General features: G+C 60.8%; 1 protein-coding gene across 9 annotated transcripts; it reads left to right on the top strand.

The window, feature by feature from the left end:
• Positions 1–1,343: 1,343 nt before the first annotated feature.
• On the top strand, positions 1,344–19,662 carry VANGL2 (VANGL planar cell polarity protein 2). 9 transcript variants are annotated; one of them, XM_041125991.1, is made up of 9 exons: positions 1,344–1,362; positions 10,160–12,399; positions 14,159–14,426; positions 14,523–14,643; positions 16,282–16,889; positions 17,318–17,454; positions 17,643–17,778; positions 18,137–18,368; positions 18,681–19,662. In XM_041125991.1, exons 3-9 carry the CDS (start codon positions 14,356–14,358, stop codon positions 18,939–18,941), a joined length of 1,566 nt encoding a protein of 521 aa, XP_040981925.1. In that variant the 5' UTR covers positions 1,344–1,362; positions 10,160–12,399; positions 14,159–14,355; the 3' UTR covers positions 18,942–19,662. The 9 variants fall into 9 exon arrangements, with proteins under 9 accessions (XP_040981925.1, XP_040981921.1, XP_040981924.1 ...); XM_041125987.1 differs by lacking the exon at positions 1,344–1,362 and adding an exon at positions 5,336–5,544 and having other exon boundaries at positions 8,444–12,399; XM_041125990.1 differs by lacking the exon at positions 1,344–1,362 and adding an exon at positions 5,336–5,544.
• Positions 19,663–20,168: the final 506 nt, after the last annotated feature.

The following is a 20,168-nucleotide window of genomic DNA, read 5'->3' on the forward strand; positions in this document are numbered from 1 at the left end:
GTGGTGGATTCCCCATGCAGTAGTTGATGGCTGCGGCTGTGCCTGTGAAAGGAGGTGGGGGGAGGAAGGCCATCAGCCACCGCTCCAGCCAAGGGACCAGGATGTGTCCTCTTGGCACTCAAAGAATCCTACCAGCACCAGCCGGGCTCGGGCTTGCTCAGAACCAGGGTGCACACCGTGTCTTTGGCTTTCCCCAGGTCTGCAGTTGCCGTTTGAGCCCAGCTTGGGTTTGCTGGGACAAGCAGACCCCGAATGGCCCAGTCCCTCTGGTGACAGCAGAGGGATGAGGACATCTGGTTCAGACATCAGCATCTCCAAACATACCCAGTAAACCACCTTCTCTCTCCTGTGCACCCCTGGGAAATCAGCGCAGCCCTGGCTCCAAAGTCACCCATCACTTGACCATGAACCTCTGCCTGGCAGAGCCCCTGGGATCCCCTTCTCCATGTCCCCCAGCCCTCTCCCCTGTGAGCCCCTAGCACTCTCCCCACTTCCTCGGCCCACCCCGAGCTACGTGGGGAAGCAAGTTTGCGGCTCGTCTCCTTTGTCTGCGCTGATCCCGCGTGTCCCTAGGGGCAGGTTGCAGCTGTTCGCCGACTTGCTCCAAATTTCTTCATATAATCAATTGGCCTCGGCTGCAGCTCAGCTCAGCAGAGATGCGTCAAAGGGGAAATAATAAACATGGGGGAGGGAACAGAGGAAGGAAGCAGGGAAACTTTGCACCAGGCTGCAGGGGCAATAGTGGCTGGTGGGACATAGGAGGGGACCTTGGGAGACCTCAGCCCTCCCAGGGCCCCTTTTTGTCCCAGCTCAGGGATTTCTTTCCGGCGTTCACCCCTTGGGATGCACCGTGTCTCCGCCGCCTGCATCCAGACCCAGCTCTTCTCCCAATCCCTCAGGCACCAGCCTCCAGCACGGAGGTTTGTGCGGGGTGGCCATCTCCATCCCACCCCTGGCCACCCGCTCTCCAGGAGGTGGTAATCGGGTTAGGGCAGTGCGAGCTCCACAGCGGCGGCTCCCAAACCTCTGCGGGGCCGTTGTTCCCGGCTGCCAACCCCGGCCCTGACATATGGTCCTCATTGTGCCTCACACAATGGAAACACTTCATGCTAATTTAGATGCTGGTTCTGGCCTTGCTGTCATCTCCGACAGATTGGGTCCCTTGCCTGTTCTTTGTGCTTGTGGGCAGGCAGGGTAACAGGCAGCTCGGCTTCTCCTCTACCTCCCTGAGCGTTTTCCTAGACACTTAGCAACTCCTTCCCTATTCCCACAGCTATTTCCTTCTCTCTCTCCTTCCCCATACACAGCTCCATCTCTCCATCTCTCCTCTGGCCTCTGGAGGACACCGGTCCCAGTGCACAGGTAGGTGTGTGCACGGAAAGTGTTTCACAATGGCTTTTCATTTGAAAAATACCCATGGAAAATAGTCCTGACAGTGCAGATAGAGACATGCATGAAACTGCTCAGCTGCTTCTGCCTGGTGGCATTTCTGTGTCCCTGCCCCAGGGACAACAAGGTGGAGATGACTGCTAGGCCCCTTCCACGTCCCTTCCTCCCCCCAAAAAGGAGTAGCCGGGGCAGGATGTGACACCCCGGGTTGGGAAAGGGGAAGGACACCCCTTGTTTCAGCCTGCTGCCCCAGGGCCAGGCTGCCTGCATGTGCCCTGGTCCCCAGGGGATGTCACCGTGGGCAGCAGCTGTGTCCCCAGCTCGCCTACACGAGGCGGCAGTGCCATCTGCTGGGTCCCCGGGACGGGGCCCTGCATGCTCATGCCAGACCCCTGTCACACCCCAGGCGGGGGACCCCATCCCTAGAGCATCCCTGTCCCCTGCAAAGTGACCCAAACCCCACTGAAGCTCTCAGGCAGGGCTGGGACTGGGACCAACACAAGGGACAAAGGCAAACGGCACCCATGCACACACGTGGGACGTTCCCAAAAGCATCTTCCATGACCCATCGTTTTAAATGCTCTTTCGTGCTTGGTTTAGAGGACAAGGGTCCCCTGAGGCTGCAATGCTGATCAGAGACAGGCGACTGGGAGAGGCAGGCCCTGGCCCAAATGGGCCGACTTGCTCACTAGGTAAAGCCGGTGAGATCTGGTCCCTTCCTTCGAGACATGGAGCAGGAGCTAATGAGCCATCAGATGCCTCGTGCCAGCAATCGCATGGCAGAGATAAAGAGCCTGTCTGGACAGCAGTGTGGCAAGAGCATGCAGCAGGGACAGTTTGGGACCCGTGGGTCATCGTCCACCCCAGGCAGGGTCCGCAGCATGAGGGCCAGCGGGCCAAGGAAGGTCTGGTGAGATCACCGGCAGCCTGCATAGCCCCAGGGCTTGCAGACAGGTCAGACAAACATCTGTGGGGATGGGTTAGATGCTGCTGATCCTGCCCAGGGCAGGGAGAGGCTAGCCACCCTGCACCCTGCTTTCTAGGACTCCGAATCTCCAGAGTTATCTGCCCAGAGTCTCTGCCCCCCTCCCTGCGGAGCGGGAAGCCCAACCATGACACCTTGGGACTGATGGGTGTTGGACCTGTCTGGGGTCCGGTTGTTAGTGTGTAGGGTGGTGGGTCAGCTCTGGGCAAGGAGAGGGGTCTGGCGGGTGTGAGGGGACACAACTGCTCCCCGCTCTGCTCAGGGAGGTGTATGAGGACTTTGCAAGGGCCCTGGGTCTTCCCTGCTCTGTAGAAGGTAATTTCCAAGAACAAGACAAGACAGAGCTGGTTCTGGGAGTCCTTCATCCCCAGGAGATGGATGGGAAGCACCCAGCACCCTGTGCACTGCTGATACCAGGTGCTCCACATGGGACAGGGCTGGGCACCTTGCAGAGCCGGGCAGGCTCTTCTGTCCTGAGAGCAGGGTGCAGAGGGAGGGGACCATCCCTGTAAATCACAAGGTGGAACAATGCGGCCCTTTCCCAGATGGCAGGGAGGCTCCAGCAACCCCAGCTGGCCAGGAATGAGCTCTGAGGGCCCATTAATCACTCCCGGAGCCGGAGCGGGAGTGAGAGGACGGCCCGGGGCAGCTGGCTGCAGGGGGAAGGGAGAGCAGAGGCGGCCCATACCCGGCAGCGATCCCCAAGCCCTGCTGGGTCACAAGGTCCCAAACTTGGCCACAGCTCCTGCACTCCCAAGGTTATACCTCAAGGCTGCTCCAGTGACTCACACAGCCCATTGAGCCATGTAAAAAGGGGGGGCACTGACCGCCCCCAGCTCTGTGCCAGGACCCAGGGGACCAGCACAGGCTGGGATCCACCTCCCTCAAGTCTCCATGGCCATTGCAGGATGCAGCATTGTGTCTCCTTGCCATTTTGTAGGTGGAGACAGAGAGGGAGCTGGAGCAGCCCCGAGGCTGCTCAAGCCACCCCAGGGAATAGGCTGGAGCTGGGCTTCCCAGTGACACCTGCAGTCTGGAGCCCAGCTGAGAGGTAGAAAAATACACGGTTGGACAAACGTCACTGGCTGAGCTGAGCTGCATGGAGCACCACAACGATGGCTCCTAGATGGGCTCCTCCAAGAGAGCTAAGACACTTGATAAAAAAAGGAGGGAGAAGCTGGTCAGACTGTGGGGGGGGGTCCCTCCCAAGGTGCCCCAACCTCTGTGTTCCAGCTTACAGCTCTGGCTGCCCTTTCCCGCCCTTCTTCCTCACCCAGCAGCTCTGACTGAGCTCCGCCTGGACCATGCATTTCTGGATGCTGTGGAGAGGATGTTGCCAGACACCCCCTACCTGGTGCCTCGGCTTTATGGGACACCACGGTGGCAGGGAGGTGACCCAAAGGGACCCAGAACACATGGGCTGAGCTGCGTCAGGGCTCAGACAGGGCAGGATTCCCCCCGCAGCCCGGCCTGGGACGCCCCTGCCCCATCGCCCCTCCCAAACCCTCCTCCCCATTAAGGGAAAACAAGCCATTTAAATCCGACCAATGGCGTGCGCCAGGAGGAGAGCGCCTCTCGCCATTGGGCAGCGCGAGGGGGGGGGCGGGCCCGGTCCGTTCCCACCCTCGCTCATTGATATAAAGCGTCGGACAGTCCGGCTAGGCTGTTCCGGGCAGGTGGTGTGCCCCCGCTGCGGGGTTCTCCACGCGTGGAGGCTGTCGGGGGTCCTACGCTTCCCGGTCTCCCCCTCGCCTAATGGAGAGACTGGCTTTGCGGGGCGCTCTGCGTGAGGGTCCCTGGCCCGTGGGGGCATACGGGTGATTGGGGGTCCTTCCCTCTGGAGCAGGTGGGGGTGCTGCCCCCCCCCCCCCCCGAACCCATGCTTCCAGGCTCCTTCCCACGGGTCCTGCTGGGTGAGGGGATGGTGCTGCCCCAGAGCACTGGGCCCTAAGACCTCCCCCCCCCGCCAAGGGACCCCCACACCTAGTGTGGGGGCTTGCATGGGGCACAGTTTGTCCTTTCCAGCCCCCCCAGCTCCCTCTCTGCAAACGGGTGGTCTGCAGGTATGTGCTGAGCTGCTGTCCCCTGTGTGTGTCCCCCATCCCTCTTTGCTCCCAGTGCATCCCTTGTCCCTGGGGAGCTGGGAGATGGGCTGGGGAGGGGGGTCTTCCAGGTGCTCCCACCCAGCCCAGTGCAGCAGAGGGTCAGGGGCTCCTACATGCTGTGACCTGTTCCTGGGCCAAGCCCAGACACCTTCACCACGAGGGTCCTGGGTGGGCTGTCCACCCAGACACACTGGGGGACAGAGCCAGACCTAGGTGATGGACTCAGTTTTCATCAGTTGGGGGATCCAAGGACCACAGGGAGTCACTTGTTCACACACACACCCTTCTTCCCCCCCACAAAAACCAGCCTGGCCTGGCCCAAAGGTGGGAGCAGGACCATGACCCCGGTGGGCTGTTACCCCTTTGGGGGCACCTCTGCCAGGGTGAAGGCTTGTCCTTTTCCCCCACCCTGCCCCACCGGCCTGGCCCTGCTTATGCCTGGGTGCAGAGGGGCAGTTGGGGGCATGATAACTCCCCCCCGGGCCAGGGGGTCACCTGGGCTGTGCATGACCCCACCGAATTCGGGGGAGATGCCAGTGGGGCTTAACCCTGAGCTCCACCACACCACCTCCCCCTCCAGCAGTGGGGACCTCCCCGGGACACCCACTACCACCACCCTCCCGCCATCCTTATCCCAAAAGCCCTGGCTGCAGGTCGAGGACCGGAGGGGACCCCGCTCCCCACCTGCAGGTACGGGGGGAGGGAGCCGGGACCTGGGGCCTTCTTCCCCCCTAAAGACAATGGCCCCGGAGGGGCGCCGGGAGCGCGGAACGGAGACAATGGGCGGGAGCGGGGGGAGCGGCCGGGAACAGCGGCGGCGCGGGCGGGAGCTGCCGGTCTGGGGTGCGGCGGACCGGGGCCGGGGCCGGGACCGGGACCGGGGCCGTGACCGGGGCCGGGCAGACGGCGTAGCGGAGTTGGGGGCGGGGGGGAGCCCGCTCCGCTGGGATTCGGGATTTCCTCCGCCTCCTCCTCTTCCTCCTCCTCCGCCGCCGCCGCAGCAGCAGCAGCCCCGGGATTTCGGTGCGGGGAGGGGGGGACGCGCACAAAGGTGCGGCGGCGATGGTAAGTGCGTGAAGGGGGGGGGAACGGGGGGAAACGGGGTGCGAGGTAGCTCCGCTGCAGCGCGGGAGGGGGGGGGCGGGTGGAACGGGGCCGGGTGAGCCGCGGTGCGGGGACCGGGGCCGGGGCCGGGGCCGGGCTCGGGCTCGGGCTCGGGCTCGGCGCGTCCCTCCAGGAAGGGCCTGGGAAGCCGGGGACTTTCCTGGGCCGGCAGCCAGGCGGGGAGCGGCTGCTCGGCGAGCCCCGCTCCCGGCGGTGCCCCGCAGCGTGGCAGGGGGACATGCGGGGCTGCCAGGGGTTTTGTTTTTTTTTTTCTTCCTTCCCCCCCCAGCCCTTGAAGCAGGGGCCGGGGTGGGGAGGTGCTGAGGATGCACCCCGGGGATGGGCCCTGCTCCCAGGGTGCTGCTTATTCCCTTTTCGCAGGGCTCCGCTGGCCCTGGGAAACCTCCCCGGTGGGCGATGCAGCGGGGGCCACGTCCCCCCCAGTTGCACGCAGCCTGGCACCGGTGCTTGTGGCTTTCCGCTCTGCAGTGGGTCATGCTTATACTGGAGTTTACTGGCCAAGCTGCCCTGCTGCAGTCAACCACCCCTTGGCCTCCGAGCCCTTTGTGCCCAGCATGGGTGTAAGCACAGGGCTTCCTCCCTGCCTGCAACCCCTGCAAGCAACAGTTGACCGCAGCAGCAGCTGGGGGACAAGGGTGGGCACCTATGGGGTGTCCACCCCGCTACCTGCCCTGCACCAAGGCTGGGTGACTGCTCTGAGGACAGGGAAGTGAAAACGGCCGATGTTCCTGCCAGATCTGTGGGACCTGTGAGGCAGGGTCTGCCCGCTTCACCTGTCCCTGCCAGCACGCTCACCTGCTTCTGGGAGAGACCCGGCCGGATTCTGATCCGGTTTATCTTGGTCCCGTCCTGGCGCAGCACCCTGAGCCAACAGGGAGTTCCCTCCATGCTACACCGGGTGCGAGCTCAGACATCGGCCCTGCTGCTGTGTCTGGGGTGAGAGGCTTTATTTCCTTGGGAGACGGCGTAGAGTCTGTTTCCCCCCCCAGGCCTTGGTATAATAAGCGAGGTGGAGGTTAAAAAAAAAAAAAGAAGAGTTAAATATTATCTTCGCGGAGCCTCTGGGGATGGCTGTTGCTTAATCACAGCAATTCGGGATTGTGTTGGGACCGAGCTGGGCTCCGAAGCAGCCTGAGTCAGATGCGATCTCTGTGCAGCCGGGGCTTCTCCTGTGTATTTACACTGTCTTTGTGCTGGGGGGGGGGGCGTAGCTCAGGATGAGACTGGCTGATTTAATTAACAGATGACTTCATTGGAGCCAGCGATGGTTCTCGACCAGCTGTTGGACCATGGGGTGGTTGTTTTAGGGTTGCAGGTCGCCAGGTCCCATGGGCAGCCCCCATCCTGAAGGCACGGCCCCGAGGATGGGCACGGGGCTGGGGGCACTGGCTGCCCATCCCCGTGCTCCTTCTGGGCTCCCTTCAGCCATTTGAATGATTAGATGTGGTTTCTCATTTTCATCAGCTTGCAGACAATGGGGCCGGGGGGAAGGCAAGGAGCCCATCTCCCCTGTATCAGTCAGGGCTGAATCAACCCCAGGTCTTTAGTCCGAGTTAATTTTATATTTTGGTTCTGTTTTCTGAGGGCCGGAGCGGCTGGCAGATGCTTTATGGCTTTATTGTCCAGCCGGGATGCTTGGGAGAGGGCCTCGGAGAAAACCACGGGGTTTCGCTGCCCTTCCCTGGCTAGCCCCGTGCAAGTGCCAGCAATGAAGCAGTGAGTGCTCGGACCTGTGGGCGTCGTGGCACTGGGGCTGCCAGGGCAGCAGGACTAGCTGCCAAAATCCCCCACGCAAGGGATTTTTTTGCCTTGTACCCTCCAAAGGCGTTTGCTGCCTTGGGCTGAGCACGGCCCCACCTTGAGCACTGTGGTCAGTGGGTGAATGCGGTCACCTTGCTCCTTGCCTGGACCCAGACGGATCCCATCTCTACGCTGTTTTTCCAGGCTCCGAGACATGGATAATATTGTTGTCTGCCCACTGCAGCCTGGCAGGATTTAGTAGGGTTAAGCATTAGGCACCCAGAGCCTATGGAACAGAGCTATAATTGATCTAAAAGCGCAGTTGTTTATGCTGCGGGTGTCCCTTTGGGGTAGGAACTGGCCTTTTGGGTTGTAGCCTTGGGGACAGAGTTTCTGACAACGCTTTTGGAGAACGCGCTGAAATGAAAGTAACAGCCCGAACCATGAGCACGGACCCCCGCACCTCCTCAGCTTGCCCTGTCCAAGCATCCTGTTGCACCGCTCAGATGCTCGTGCCCACCGGAGAAGCAGCCTGGGACTCTGGCATTTGCATTCTCCAGTGCCCCAGGGTGACTGTAGGTTTGTCACTTCATGCCAGCGTCCCACCCAGAGGTGCCACTGGCATGGCTGGAGGGGTGGTGGGAGCAGGAGGGGACCGGGAGATGTGATTTGGGCAGCAGGAGGGAGATCTGGAAGCCGCAGCACCTTGCCGCAGGACTGGCGATGTCCTGGGCATAATGATGCCATCCCACCTCCGCTTGGACCCGGCACTGGAAACCACGAGGACAAAGCTGCCGCTCATCTTCCTGGGGAGCCCCGAGTGCTCCCCATGAGCTCGGGCTGAGGCAGACAGGGGCTACGAGGACGTGGAGTGTGGGCTGAGCCCCTCCGCCAGGCGCCGAGCCCTGGGAAGGGAGAGATGGAGCAGGTAAGCAGCCAGTGGGCGTCTGGAAGCGCAGCTGGGTGTAGGGCTGCAGTTAGGATCCCTTGGTGCCAGCAGGGCAGGTTTTGCAATGCAAATACCTTTCTCTTTGCATCGAGCCCCGTTCTCACGCAAATCCCTGGGTTTTGTACATTTTTTTATTTCCTCTGGTTCTAGATCTCGGTGCGGTCATTTTTACCTGCGCGGAGGCAGGTAGTGCATCCCCACCGCCCGATGCGTCTGCCACCTCCATCACTCCCAGACATGCAACGGGATTGAAATGCCGGGTGAAAGGCTGGGCTTTGTCCTGTAGTCGCACAGTGGGACTTCCCCACTGGAGGAAACTTGGTAGGGACCAAGCGCTTGAGGGACTGGACGTTCCTGTGGATATTGTAACAATCCCAAGTGATCGTAATTAAAGCTGGCAGTTTGGAAGGGATATTAAACCTTCTGCATCCAAGCTGACGCTGAGCAATTTGAGAGCAGAATGAGACCCCATGGGGGAGTTGGATTAAGCCACTCGGGCTTCCCATGGGCCTTTCCCGCGTCCCTCTGAAGCGCCCGGTCGTGCCAACGGACCAAAGAGCTGGAAGTTTGCAGATTCCTCCCAGCAGCGGCATCTCCCAGGGCTGGGGCTGGAGTGGCAGCAGCAGCGGGGGGCCCGGGGCGGCCACTTTCCCAGCCTGACACAGGGGGACTCGGCTGCGGAAGGAACGGAGCAGCCTCCGGGTTGAGGGACATGCCACAAGCTCATTGTGAAGCCTCAGCTCTGCCAGGTGAGAGGAGCTGCGGGGCTGGATACGACCCGTGGAGAAGAGAAGGAAAATTGTTGGTGTTTGTGCTTCTGGAAGGGGGTGCAAACAGGGGGAGGGCAGTGAATTGCCTTGGTGGCCTCTCCCCAGCTCCTCGGTAGGTGATGCATGGCCAGTGCTTGGGGCTTGAATAGACATGGTGGTAGGGGATCTGCTTTGACCCCCCAGCTCCTGCTTGGGGAGCCCATCTCCCCCCCCCCCCCCCCCCCATCCAAGCAGAAGCACCCCTGGGGTTTTTCCCTCACCGTGCACCCAACCTTCTGCTCTTTCCGGGTCACCTGTGGATGCCCAGCTCTTGGTGCTGGCAGCCTATTTGGTGCATATATGAAATATGGCCACTGCTCCATTCCCCCCTCTACCACCTCCCACTTCCCCGGCAGCGCGGGGCTTGAGGGGCCAGTGGCTGGCGGGGGAGCACGGTGGTTGCCAGCCAGGGAAGGCGTCTATTGTGCGGAGGCAGCAAGGCGTGTTTGCGTAGCCAAGCAAGCAAATGTGCTGGGCGCTTGGCTCAGCAGACCCATGTGCTGGGGCCGGGATGTGCCTCCCATTCCCAGACTGGTTTCGGAGGTGTGCCGGCGGCATCCCCACCGTGGGCATCGCTACTCCAGGGGTCCCCGGGCCAACCTCCCTGGTGTCGGCGTGGTGAGGGAAGACAGCCCAAAAATTATGGTGTGAGGCAGGGCTGAGGCTCGTGTTAGGTTTTCTGCCTGTTCATAAACAGCTATGGACTCCGGCTTGCTGTGTGCCGCAGTTTCCCCATCTCTGTCATGGGCAGAGCCATGCTTCCAGCCCTCCCAGGCTTATTGGGAGGATAAACAGCGGTGGAGTCATGTGCCGGGAATCCAGGACCCCGGGGTCCACCTGGCTCGCTCTGTGACTCAGTTTCCCAGTCACCGTGATGCTTGTTGAGTCAAGCAGGAAAACACCTGCCCAGATGTGGCTGATGGTTCCTTCTGCTCCTGCTTGGCCCCAGTGGTGGGAAGCCAGTGATCATTGGTGTGCGAAGGGCTGCGTTCACACCCCTCTCATAGCCACATTAGAGCATCCTGACTTAATGCTGGTATTTATTCAATTGATCTAGATTTGCAGATGCTGGAAAAAGAGCACCGCTGGCATAAATTGCTGAGCTCTGGCGTGGGAGCAGGTGGATGCTCGCCGATCCGCTCCAGTGCGAAGGCAACCAGTTTGGTTCCAACCCTCTTGGCCAGGACAGAAGTTGTTCGGCTGCCGATTTCTCCCTCTGCCCTTCACTCAAAGTGGGTTTTTCTCAAGCAAATGTCATGCCTGGCTCTCGCGAGGTCTTGGCACTGAATAAAGCTGGGAGAGAGCCACGCGGTGTGGGTTTGTGCTACCTGGTCCAAGGGGCATGCTGCCTCGCCGGGGATGGGAGGAGAGGATTTCCCTCTTAGGATTTGCCCTGCAGCTGTTTGAAATAGGAAAGCTTTCTCATCTAGAAACGCTTGGATCTATGTTTTTTTGAGCATTTGAATGCAAAAGATAGTTTGTGTTTGAGGTTCATGGACTCAAAGGCAGGAGAGACAGCGGCAGCGGCTTTTCTGACCACCCCGAAGCCCCAGCCGAGCTCTCTCTGCTTTGAACCCTGTGATGTGCTCCAGCATCATCCCGAGAAGCCATCCAGTCTGGACTTGAAGATGTCAAGAGATGGCAAATCCTCTCCTCCCCTGGGGAGTTTGTTCTGATGGTTAATCACCTGGCTATTAAAAATGCGAGTTTTCCTCCTCGTTTACATGCATCTGGCTCTCGCTCCCAGCCCTTGGCGGTCGCTCCGTGTCTCCACGGCCTCGCTAAGTTGAAGCCACTTCTCCTCCTGGAGACGAGGCATCCATTTCTAGCCTTTCCACCTGAGCACCTTGTGCTCCCGATCTGGCTTTCCCCACTCTGCCAGGCAAACCATCCAAAAAAAAAAAATCCCTCTCTTCCCCGCTGGAGCGGCCAAGTTGCTCCGCTGGCACTGGAGTGGCTGCGGGACAGGAGGACAAGGAGCTCCTGGCTCCAGTGACCTGCGGGATGGCTGCTTGATTTACAAATTAACCTTACAAAACCACTGGGTTGGGGGTTATTCCACCCACCAGCCTTTGCTGGGGAGAATGTTCAGTTGTTTTGGTACAGGCAAGACAGAGGGTCCTCATCGGCCAGAGCTGAGCCCTGGTCCGGATGCGGAGGTTGCCCATGGTTCATCTGTGGATCGTGCCAGAGCAAACCGTCCCACGCCGCTGCTCTGCTCTGGGAAAGCACCCCAAAACCTGCCCGTAACCTCTGCCCCTTCACCAGCTTGTGATTGAAGGGCTGGGCTTGCTGCAGCCCTCTGCAGCCATTCCCATGGCTTGTTGCTCGCTCCCCTTGGAAATGCGTGCCTTGTTCTCCCTCTGAATGGATCGACCTTCATCTCCCAGCTCTGGCTTTGCTTTTGGGAACTGGATGGCCCCAGGGTCCCCACACCACCGGTGCAGCCGTAGGGACCCCTGACCCAGGGGTGGACTTGAAGTGTGGCTGCTGGTCACGGGATTGTGGTGGCCGAGGAGCGTTAAATCCACAGGCTGGTGCCTTGAATGACTGAGATGCATTGGAAAACCCCATCTTGATTTCGGCTGATAAATCAGCTGCACCTCTCCAGGAGTGCCTGGCTCTGGCTGGAGTGGGGAGGCATGGGAGCAGTGCTCAGCCTGGCTTGGGACACTTCAGGGAGGGTCGCATCCAGCAGCAGACAGCCACGTGGTGCCGGGGTATGGGCCAGGGTGCCAGTGTGGTGTGGAGGTGAAGCCTGGGCAGGTTTTGGGCTGTAGTGGTGTCTGGGGGGTTTTCCAGCCCACCCTCATTTTCCTCCCCTGCCCATTGGGTGCTCACCGGGGGTCAAGGTGAAGCGAGGAGCTCTCATGGGGCGGATGCCCCCGGAGGGAACCAGAGTGGGTGACCTGCAGGACAAGGAATTTGGCTGATGGTGCCCAGTGTGCCCAGTGTGACGTGCTGCAGCTGTCCCCCAAACACGTGGCTGGGTGGCTGCCATGGCACACGCATGGTCCCGGTCCCCGGGGAGGGGATGCCCCAAAGGATGCCTGGCTCCTGATTTCCTTCTTTCTTGCTTCCCCCAGCTTGACAGCAGACCCCCAACAGGGCCACCCTTCCTGTGAGCGGCCCCCCCCCATGCGCAGCCCCCCTCCAGCGCCCGCCAGCTGGATGCCGTCCCCACCGGAGGCTGAGGATGCCTCAAGTGCCTCGGTGACCACCGGGACGGCGGAGAGCACCCGCCTGCAGCCACCCGCCTGCAGCCACCTCGCCTCAACTTCCCACACTGCCCTGCCGGTGAGTCCCTGGGGGTCTGTCCCCTGCCCCAGTGTCAACCTCCTAATGGTGTTAATGGGACCAGACTGGGGACAAGCCAGTCCTCAGCCCCCCTGTGCCGAGACCCCGGCATTGTTCCCAGCAGAAACCTGATCCCTGCCTGCAAACAAAGCCCAGAAGAGGGGGGGCTGGCAGGGGCTGGGGGGGGTGCACAGGGGGGTCCTTTCTCTCTCAGTCCCTTCCCCTTCCCCCATCGCTCGCTGGGGATGCCGGGAACAGTTCCCGGTCCTGTTGCCATCTCCTAGACAACCAGCGTTGGGGGGGGGCTTTTGTTTCCATAGTGATAAATGTGTGAGCATCCAGCATCTGGGACAAAAGGATCACCACCCCTCCCTCCCTTTTTGCCTCCTCGACCCCATCTCCCCCTCTTTGAGGCCTTGGAAAAGAGGCCAAAAGACATTTGGGTTTTATTTGGTCGAAATGGCATTTCCGTGGTAACCCAGCATGGGCTTACCCCCAAACACAGCTGCCGTGACCCGCCCCCAGCATGCGGTACTGCCTGGGAAGCGGGGTTTGGGGCTCTGGGGGATGCCTAATGCCCGCAGCCCCCCAGAACCCTTAGGGTGAGGGCAGGAGGATTTGGCAGGACCCCTCCAACGGGCTCCAGCATCCCCTGACATGGGTCAGGCAGCCCAGTGTCTGCGATGGCTCCCATCTGTGTCCGGGTCCCCTCCCCAGTGGGATCACAGACCCAGGCAAGCCAGCACCGAACCTGCATCAGGTCTGTAAGCGGCTTGGGAGTCCCCAAAACCAGCAGGGTGACCCAGACCGGTACCCCAGGAGACCACCGACAGAGACCCCGGCTCCTGCCAGCATCCTGTCAGCCTTTGCCTGAGGTCCTGGTGCCCAGCTGGGATCTCAGCCAGGTGTTCTTTTTCCCAACCCAGCAAAGATCCGACACCATAAGTAGGTGTAGGTGGGAATCATGTGCATGTGTGTATATATTTATATATGTGTGCATCTACAAATGGCTGTAATGGGAGTTTGGGGTTGGCTAATAACGACATGGCAGCCGTGAGTCAGCGTGGGGTGATGGTATCTGCTCCAAGCCAGCCTTGCGATGGTGGACCGGTCCTTGGATGCTGTCGGGGTGGCCCAGGCCAGTGGTTCCATCCTCAGAGCCACCGCGGTGGCATCTGGCAGCCTGGGAGCCCCCCGATTCCCCCGGTCCCAGCAATCCTGAGCTCTCCCCGGCTCAGGCTGCTGCTGCAAGGGGAGCTGGAGCCAGTGCAAAGCGATGCTCCTCGAGAAACCGGGACTCCCGCGCCTATCTCCTGGGTGTAAGATCCCGGCTCCACACTGGGAAACGTGTCCGGGCAGAGCCCCGTGCTGCAAGATGGGCCTGAAACATTGCCTGCACCCAATTATTCATTCCTTTTTTTTTTTTTTTTTTGGCCCCCACCCTAGGCACTCAAAATAACTATCGCGGTATTAATTAAAGTGTAAATCTCCCAAAACAGAAGCTAATCCTGCAGTATCATTAATAAAGGGGAAGGTGACCATCCCGGGCCCAGCTTGGGCATGGGATAAAATAGAAAATGCCCCAAAGTGACCCAAATACCCTTTCTCTGCTGAAGTCCCATCCCCATTTGCCACCAGGGCTGGAGCTGCAGTGGTGCAGGGACAGTGGGCGAGGGGATCCTCACCAGTGGCCAGGACCCCCAGGGGATTGCCGGGATGCTGTTGTGCCACTGGTGACCCTTCCCCTTCGCCTCCGCAGGTGGGCAAGCTGTTTTCTCCTGAGACGAGCCCAACCAAGTGATCAAAATAGAGTCCCTCAAGGTGACGGTCGACTTCTTGAAGGTGCCCCTGGGCCTGAAGAAGCCCCCTCTGAAGGAGGCCCTGGCCGCTGTCCCGGGGCCGGGGAGACCCAAGCCCCTTGGCGTGGAGCGGCACAAGCTCCAGCACTCTGACACCATGGACAATGAGTCGCAATACTCGGGATATTCCTACAAGTCCGGGCATTCCCGCAGCTCCCGCAAGCACAGGTGAGGGGTCAGTGCCTGCCTGGGGAGGGGTCCCCTGGCCCCAATGGGTGCTGCCACCCAGGTGCACCCACCCTGCTCCCCTTTTTTGCCTTTCAGGGATCGGCGGGACCGGCATCGCTCGAAAAGCCGGGACGGGAGCCGCGGGGACAAGTCGGTGACCATCCAAGCACCAGGCGAGCCCTTGTTGGACAATGAGTCGACCCGGGGGGATGAGAGGGTGAGTTGGGCAGGGGGAGGAATAGGGTTGGCATCTCTGCCCCGTCGTGGGGATGCTGCCGAGGGTGGGAGCCACTGGCGGGGCGCGGGGGCTCCCGGCATGCCTGGTGCTCCCCGGCAGAGCGGTTGAGCCGGTTGGGCTGGCCCTTGGCTGGCAGACGGGCTTCTGTGAGTGCTGTGGCAGAGCCAGCGGGGAGGGCAGACGGGCGGCATGGGTGCAAATGAAAGGGGACCGGCTGTCGCGGCACCCTGGGGAAGCAGCTGGGTTGGGCACGGGCTGCCCGAGGGTGGAAGACACCCTGGAGATCCACTCCCTGGGGATCCACTCCCTAGGGATTAGCTTCAGCTCCTCGCTCAGCGAGATCCTCCTGCAGGCGATGCCGGCTCGGCCATGCCAAGGCGTAATAACCCCAGCCCAGCTCCCAGCAGGATCACACCGGCGAGCGGGTTGGTGCAGAGGAGGGTCCCACGCTGCATCCCCCCACTGGCTACCCGTCCCATGGGGGTCCCTCGCCATGAGCGGCAGTGGGGGCAGAGCTGCTGTGCCCCCCACACTGGGTGCCGGCACTCCTCCGGCCGCCGCAGAGCCTGGTCCCTGGCTTTAATCATCTCCCAGCCACCTACGCAGGCGGCTCCAGCTCTTTTCATCTTCCCCCACCGAGAAGTCGGCACCGGCAGAGGCCGGGGTTTGCGGTGGCCAGGACGCCGGCGGCTGAGCCTGCCCGGTCCAGCTGTGGCCAGAGCAAGCCGATGGCAGCGTGGGTTCACCTGGGGATGGGCTGGGACATGGACTGGTCCTCCTGGACCCTCCTCTGCTTCCCATCCCTCTGGAAAGCCCCAGGCTGTGGCTTTATTTTGTTGTTTGGAATGAAATTGCTGGCTTTCCTGCAGAAATTTGGGGGGGAAAAATAAGATACGATAAACCCCCAAGTTTCAGGGATGCCAAAGTGCAGTAAAACAGAATGCACAAGTCTGAGTGAGAGGACAGACAGATGGACAGACCCGTGGCTGCTCCAAGGTGGTGTTTTCAGCGCCTGCGGTGCAACACCTTCTCCCTCCACTAAAACCCCACGTTTTAGCTGGGAAGGAATCAAATGGGGACAGGTCGTTTCCGCACCCCTCTGGCTGGAGGAGGGGTCTTCTTGGAGGCAATGGGAATCCCGTCCGGTGCAGTGAGCTGCCAGATTGCCGGACACTTTGTCCTGCCCAGTGCAGTGCTGGAGGAGGCAGCACCCGCCCGCTCGGCAGCAGCGAGGGTGTGTTGGGACGGCAGCTGGGCATGTTCCTTCTGGCCCCGCTAATGAGGGGGTTTGCCTGGAAGCAGGATGCTTCCCACTTCCAAAGCTGCTCTCACCAGTGCCGGAGAGGTGAAGCACGGCACAGAGCCGCCGACGGGGGTTTCCTAGAGGGTCCCAGCCAAATTGCTGCATTCCCCTACCCCAGGCTGAGGTTTCCACTGTCTAAATGGGGGTGATGGCGCCAGGCAGCGCACCGGGCTTTGAGGTTTGGTGGATGGGAGATGCTGGAGCTGGGTTGGGGTGGGGGTCCAGTGCAGCTGGCAGCCCCCTGGGGTGCTGGGGACGGGGAAGGGGGGACACGGAGCCATCCCCTGTGTAACCCTCCCATCCGCCCTTCCCAGGATGACAACTGGGGCGAGACCACCACAGTGGTGACGGGGACGTCAGAGCACAGCATCTCACACGATGACATCACCCGCATCACCAAGGACATGGAGGACAGTGCCCACCTGGACTGCTCCCGGCACCTGGGCGTCTCGCTGGCCGGGGCGCTGGCACTGCTTGCCTTCCTCACACCCCTCGCCTTCATGCTCCTACCCCAGCTGCTGTGGCGGGAGGAGCTGGAGCCCTGCGGGACACCCTGCGAGGGGCTTTTCATCTCCGTGGCCTTCAAACTCCTCATCCTCCTGCTGGGCAGCTGGGCTCTCTTCTTCCGTCGCCCCAAAGCCTTCTTCCCTCGCATCTTCGTCTTCCGAGCGTTGCTCATGGTGCTTGTCTTCCTCCTTGTCGTCTCCTACTGGCTTTTCTATGGTGTACGGATCCTGGACTCGCGGGACCGCAACTACCAGGGGGTGGTGCAGTATGCCGTCTCGCTGGTGGACGCCTTGCTCTTCGTGCACTACCTGGCCGTGGTGCTGCTGGAGCTGCGCCAGCTCCAGCCCCAGTTCACCCTCAAAGCCGTCCGCTCTGCTGATGGAGCCAGTCGTTTCTACAACGTTGGCCATCTCAGGTATGGGGGTGCTGGGGGGGGTTGCTGCCGCAGTGGGTTCCCCTCTTTGTGTGTGTGCATGAGGTGTGTGTGTCTGCTGGTTGCTCCTGGGTGTTTGTGCAGTCCTGTGTGTGCATTCCCATGCACGTGTACATGTGTGCACGTGCATTGGTGCATGTGCAGGTGCACATGTGTACTCACAAGTGGTTGTGCCCACGCCGCTGCCCTCCACGGCACCCCAGCATCAACCGGCTGGAGGAGCTGCAAGCGTGCCCCGCAGCGGGTATAGCCCCGCTCCATCCATGGGATGAGACAGAGTCCCCACAGTGCCGCACGCTGTCCATCCCTCCCTCCCTCTTTGTCCTGCCCCGGCTGTGTGTGCCTCCCACCCTTGGCACGGTGCTAACTGGCTCTCTGTGCCCCCCATGCCTGGCTGTGTCTCCCTGCAGCATCCAGCGAGCAGCCGTGTGGATCCTGGAGAACTATTACCATGATTTCCCGGTCTACAACCCTGCCCTCCTCAACCTGCCAAAATCCGTCCTGTCCAAGAAAATGTCCGGGTTTAAAGTCTATTCCCTCGGCGAGGGTGAGCTCCCCTTCCCTTGGCTTCTCCTCTCGTTCTCTCTCCTCCTTCCCTTTCCCATCCCTGTGTTTTCCTCTCCGGAGGCTCCTCTTGGCTCCAGAGAGCCTGGAGCGGGATCGCTGCAGCCTGACTGTGGGGCAGGGGGAGTGTGGGGCACCAACCCCTCTCTAACCTCGCCCTTTTCCCTGCAGAAAACACAACGAACAACTCCACGGGCCAGTCCCGGGCTGTCATTGCGGCAGCTGCCCGGAGGCGCGACAACAGCCACAACGAGTATTACTATGAGGAGGCAGAGCACGAGCGCAGGGTGCGGAAACGCCGAGCCAGGTACGGGGCCGGTGGTGGGGACTGGGCTGCGTGCCGCATTGGGTGCTGCACTGCTGTGTGTCCCATGGGGTGCCCATCCCAGGATCCCCCGTGAGGACCTGGGCAGTGCTGGCAGGAGGGAGTGGGTGCTCCTGGGGTCACCTCCAGCCCCCCAAGACGAGGTTTCCCTGCTCTTGGGGAAGCGCATCCCAAGCCCAGCTGTTGCGTGGCACAGCCAGATCTCCCCCAAAACTGTTTTGGGGTAGAAGCTGGGTTCCTGCCAGCAGCAAGTGGCTCCCCCCCCCAACCCCAGGGGATCTCCTGCCCGTGGCTGGACTCTGCCCTGTTGCAGCCACATCCATGGCTTTCCTCCCAACAGGCTGGTGGTGGCGGTGGAAGAAGCCTTTACCCACATCAAGCGGCTGCAGGAGGAAGACCAGAAGAACCCACGGGAGATCATGGACCCGCGGGAGGCGGCTCAGGCCATCTTTGCCTCCATGGCCCGGGCCATGCAGAAGTACCTGCGCACCACGAAGCAGCAGCCCTACCACACCATGGAGAGCATCCTGCAGCACCTTGAGTTCTGCATCACCCATGACATGACGCCCAAGGTGCATGGAGGAAGGGCATGGCGAGGTGGGACGGGTCCACGGGTTTGCCCAAGGGCTTGGTCCAGATCGTGAGGACTTGGGGGGGGGGGGGTTCCCCACCATGTGAGAGCATCCCCCTGGGAGGACAAGAGATTGGGGGATACAGCCAGAAAAGTGGGTGTAACCCCAAGGGAGCAACACACAGTGATGGGAACCAGCTCCCCGGGGATGTTTTTCCTGCAGGACCTGCTGAGCAGCTTGAGGCTGCAAAAAAAAAAAAAATAGGCTGAGCCATGGGAAGGTGGCGTTCACATGTCTTTTCCCTCCTCCAAGGCATTCCTTGAGCGGTACCTGATGGCAGGGCCCACCATCCAGTACCACAAGGACCGCTGGCTGGCCAAGCAGTGGACACTGGTCAGCGAGGAGCCGGTGACGAATGGCCTGAAAGATGGGGTGGTCTTTGTGCTGAAGCGCCAGGACTTCAGCCTCGTGGTGAGCACCAAGAAGATCCCTTTCTTCAAGCTCTCAGAGGAGTTCGTGGACCCCAAGTCACACAAGTTCGTCATGAGGCTGCAGTCAGAGACCTCCGTGTGAGCTGAAGAGGGATGGTGAGGGGTCGGGGGGGGAGACCCTCTCCGCACCCCTCCGTCTCATCCTCGCCATCTCCGACGGGGCTCAGGGAGGCCACGGCTCGAGGGCAGAACTGCAGCAGGCGCCAGGAAGCAGCACCTATGCCCGGCTCCATCACCTACCTGTGAGCACTCACCCTCAGCCTCGGCTTGGCCCCCGTTGGGGTGGGCTGAGCCCCTTCCTCTTCCTCCTCCTCCTCCTCCCCGAAACCCAGGTCCTTGTAGCAACCCCCCAGAAGGCACAGCCGGCGGAGGACAGTGGCACGGCCAGGAAGGAGACAGTGTTTCGGTGCCATAACTCAAGGGCTAACTCTACATGTTCTTCACCAGCGTCTTCAAGAACCATCAGGTCCCCAGGACCTTCTGCGCTTGCACGTTTTCTACCTGGCAACTGTCCTGGCTCTGGCCTTAAACTACTGCCTGGCATCTGGGGCTGGTTTTTAATCCTAGAGATTTTGGAGGGGGAGTATTTTGCAAACACCTCCGCGATCCGTGGCTGCTATGAAAACCTCCCCCAGCATCCAAGACACCGGAGTGGCGATGCTCCTGGCTGTAGGAATGTCCTCCTCGCCTCTCTGCTGATGGTTTCTGTGCTCAGCTCTTAACAAAAGCAAGTGAAAATCTGGTTTGTAAGAGAAGCAGAAGGTTTTTTTTTATATGGTTTCCCTGCTCCCGAGGTGACCCATGTCCCTGGTCCCAACAGCATCTCCATGGGGCTTCCCCACACCGGTTGGAGCTATGGCCGTGGGTTGCAGGCACAGCAGCTTGAAATGTCTCTCAGGGTCCAATCCTGGCCCTGGAGCCAGCGGGGTGAATGAAACGAGGAGTTCCTGATGAGGGTGATGAAGGCTTGTGGCTCAGTGAAGGTCCTTCACATCCCATGGTGGCAGGTGGCCTATGGTGGTCCCACAAGCAGGGGCTGGGGCTGGCTCGCCATCAGGGATGCAAAACCTTTTGCCTTCCCTTGGTTTTGTTAAGGTCGCAAATACCTCATGGATTATCCCCCCCCCCCCCCCCCCCCCCCGGATCCTATCATCCGGCCACGCTGTGCCGGGTCGGGGGGCTTGTGTGGTCCCGGCGGGGGGGTTGTGGCTGGTTTGGTCATGGGAGCTGCCAAATTTCATCCCAGGGAGGCGTGAGGTTGGATTTGATTTTGGTTTATTTTGTCCTAAGCACTAAAAGGGGTGTGATT

Source organism: Aquila chrysaetos, chromosome 9, assembly GCF_900496995.4.
Source record: "Aquila chrysaetos chrysaetos chromosome 9, bAquChr1.4, whole genome shotgun sequence".
Taxonomy (NCBI): domain Eukaryota; kingdom Metazoa; phylum Chordata; class Aves; order Accipitriformes; family Accipitridae; genus Aquila; species Aquila chrysaetos.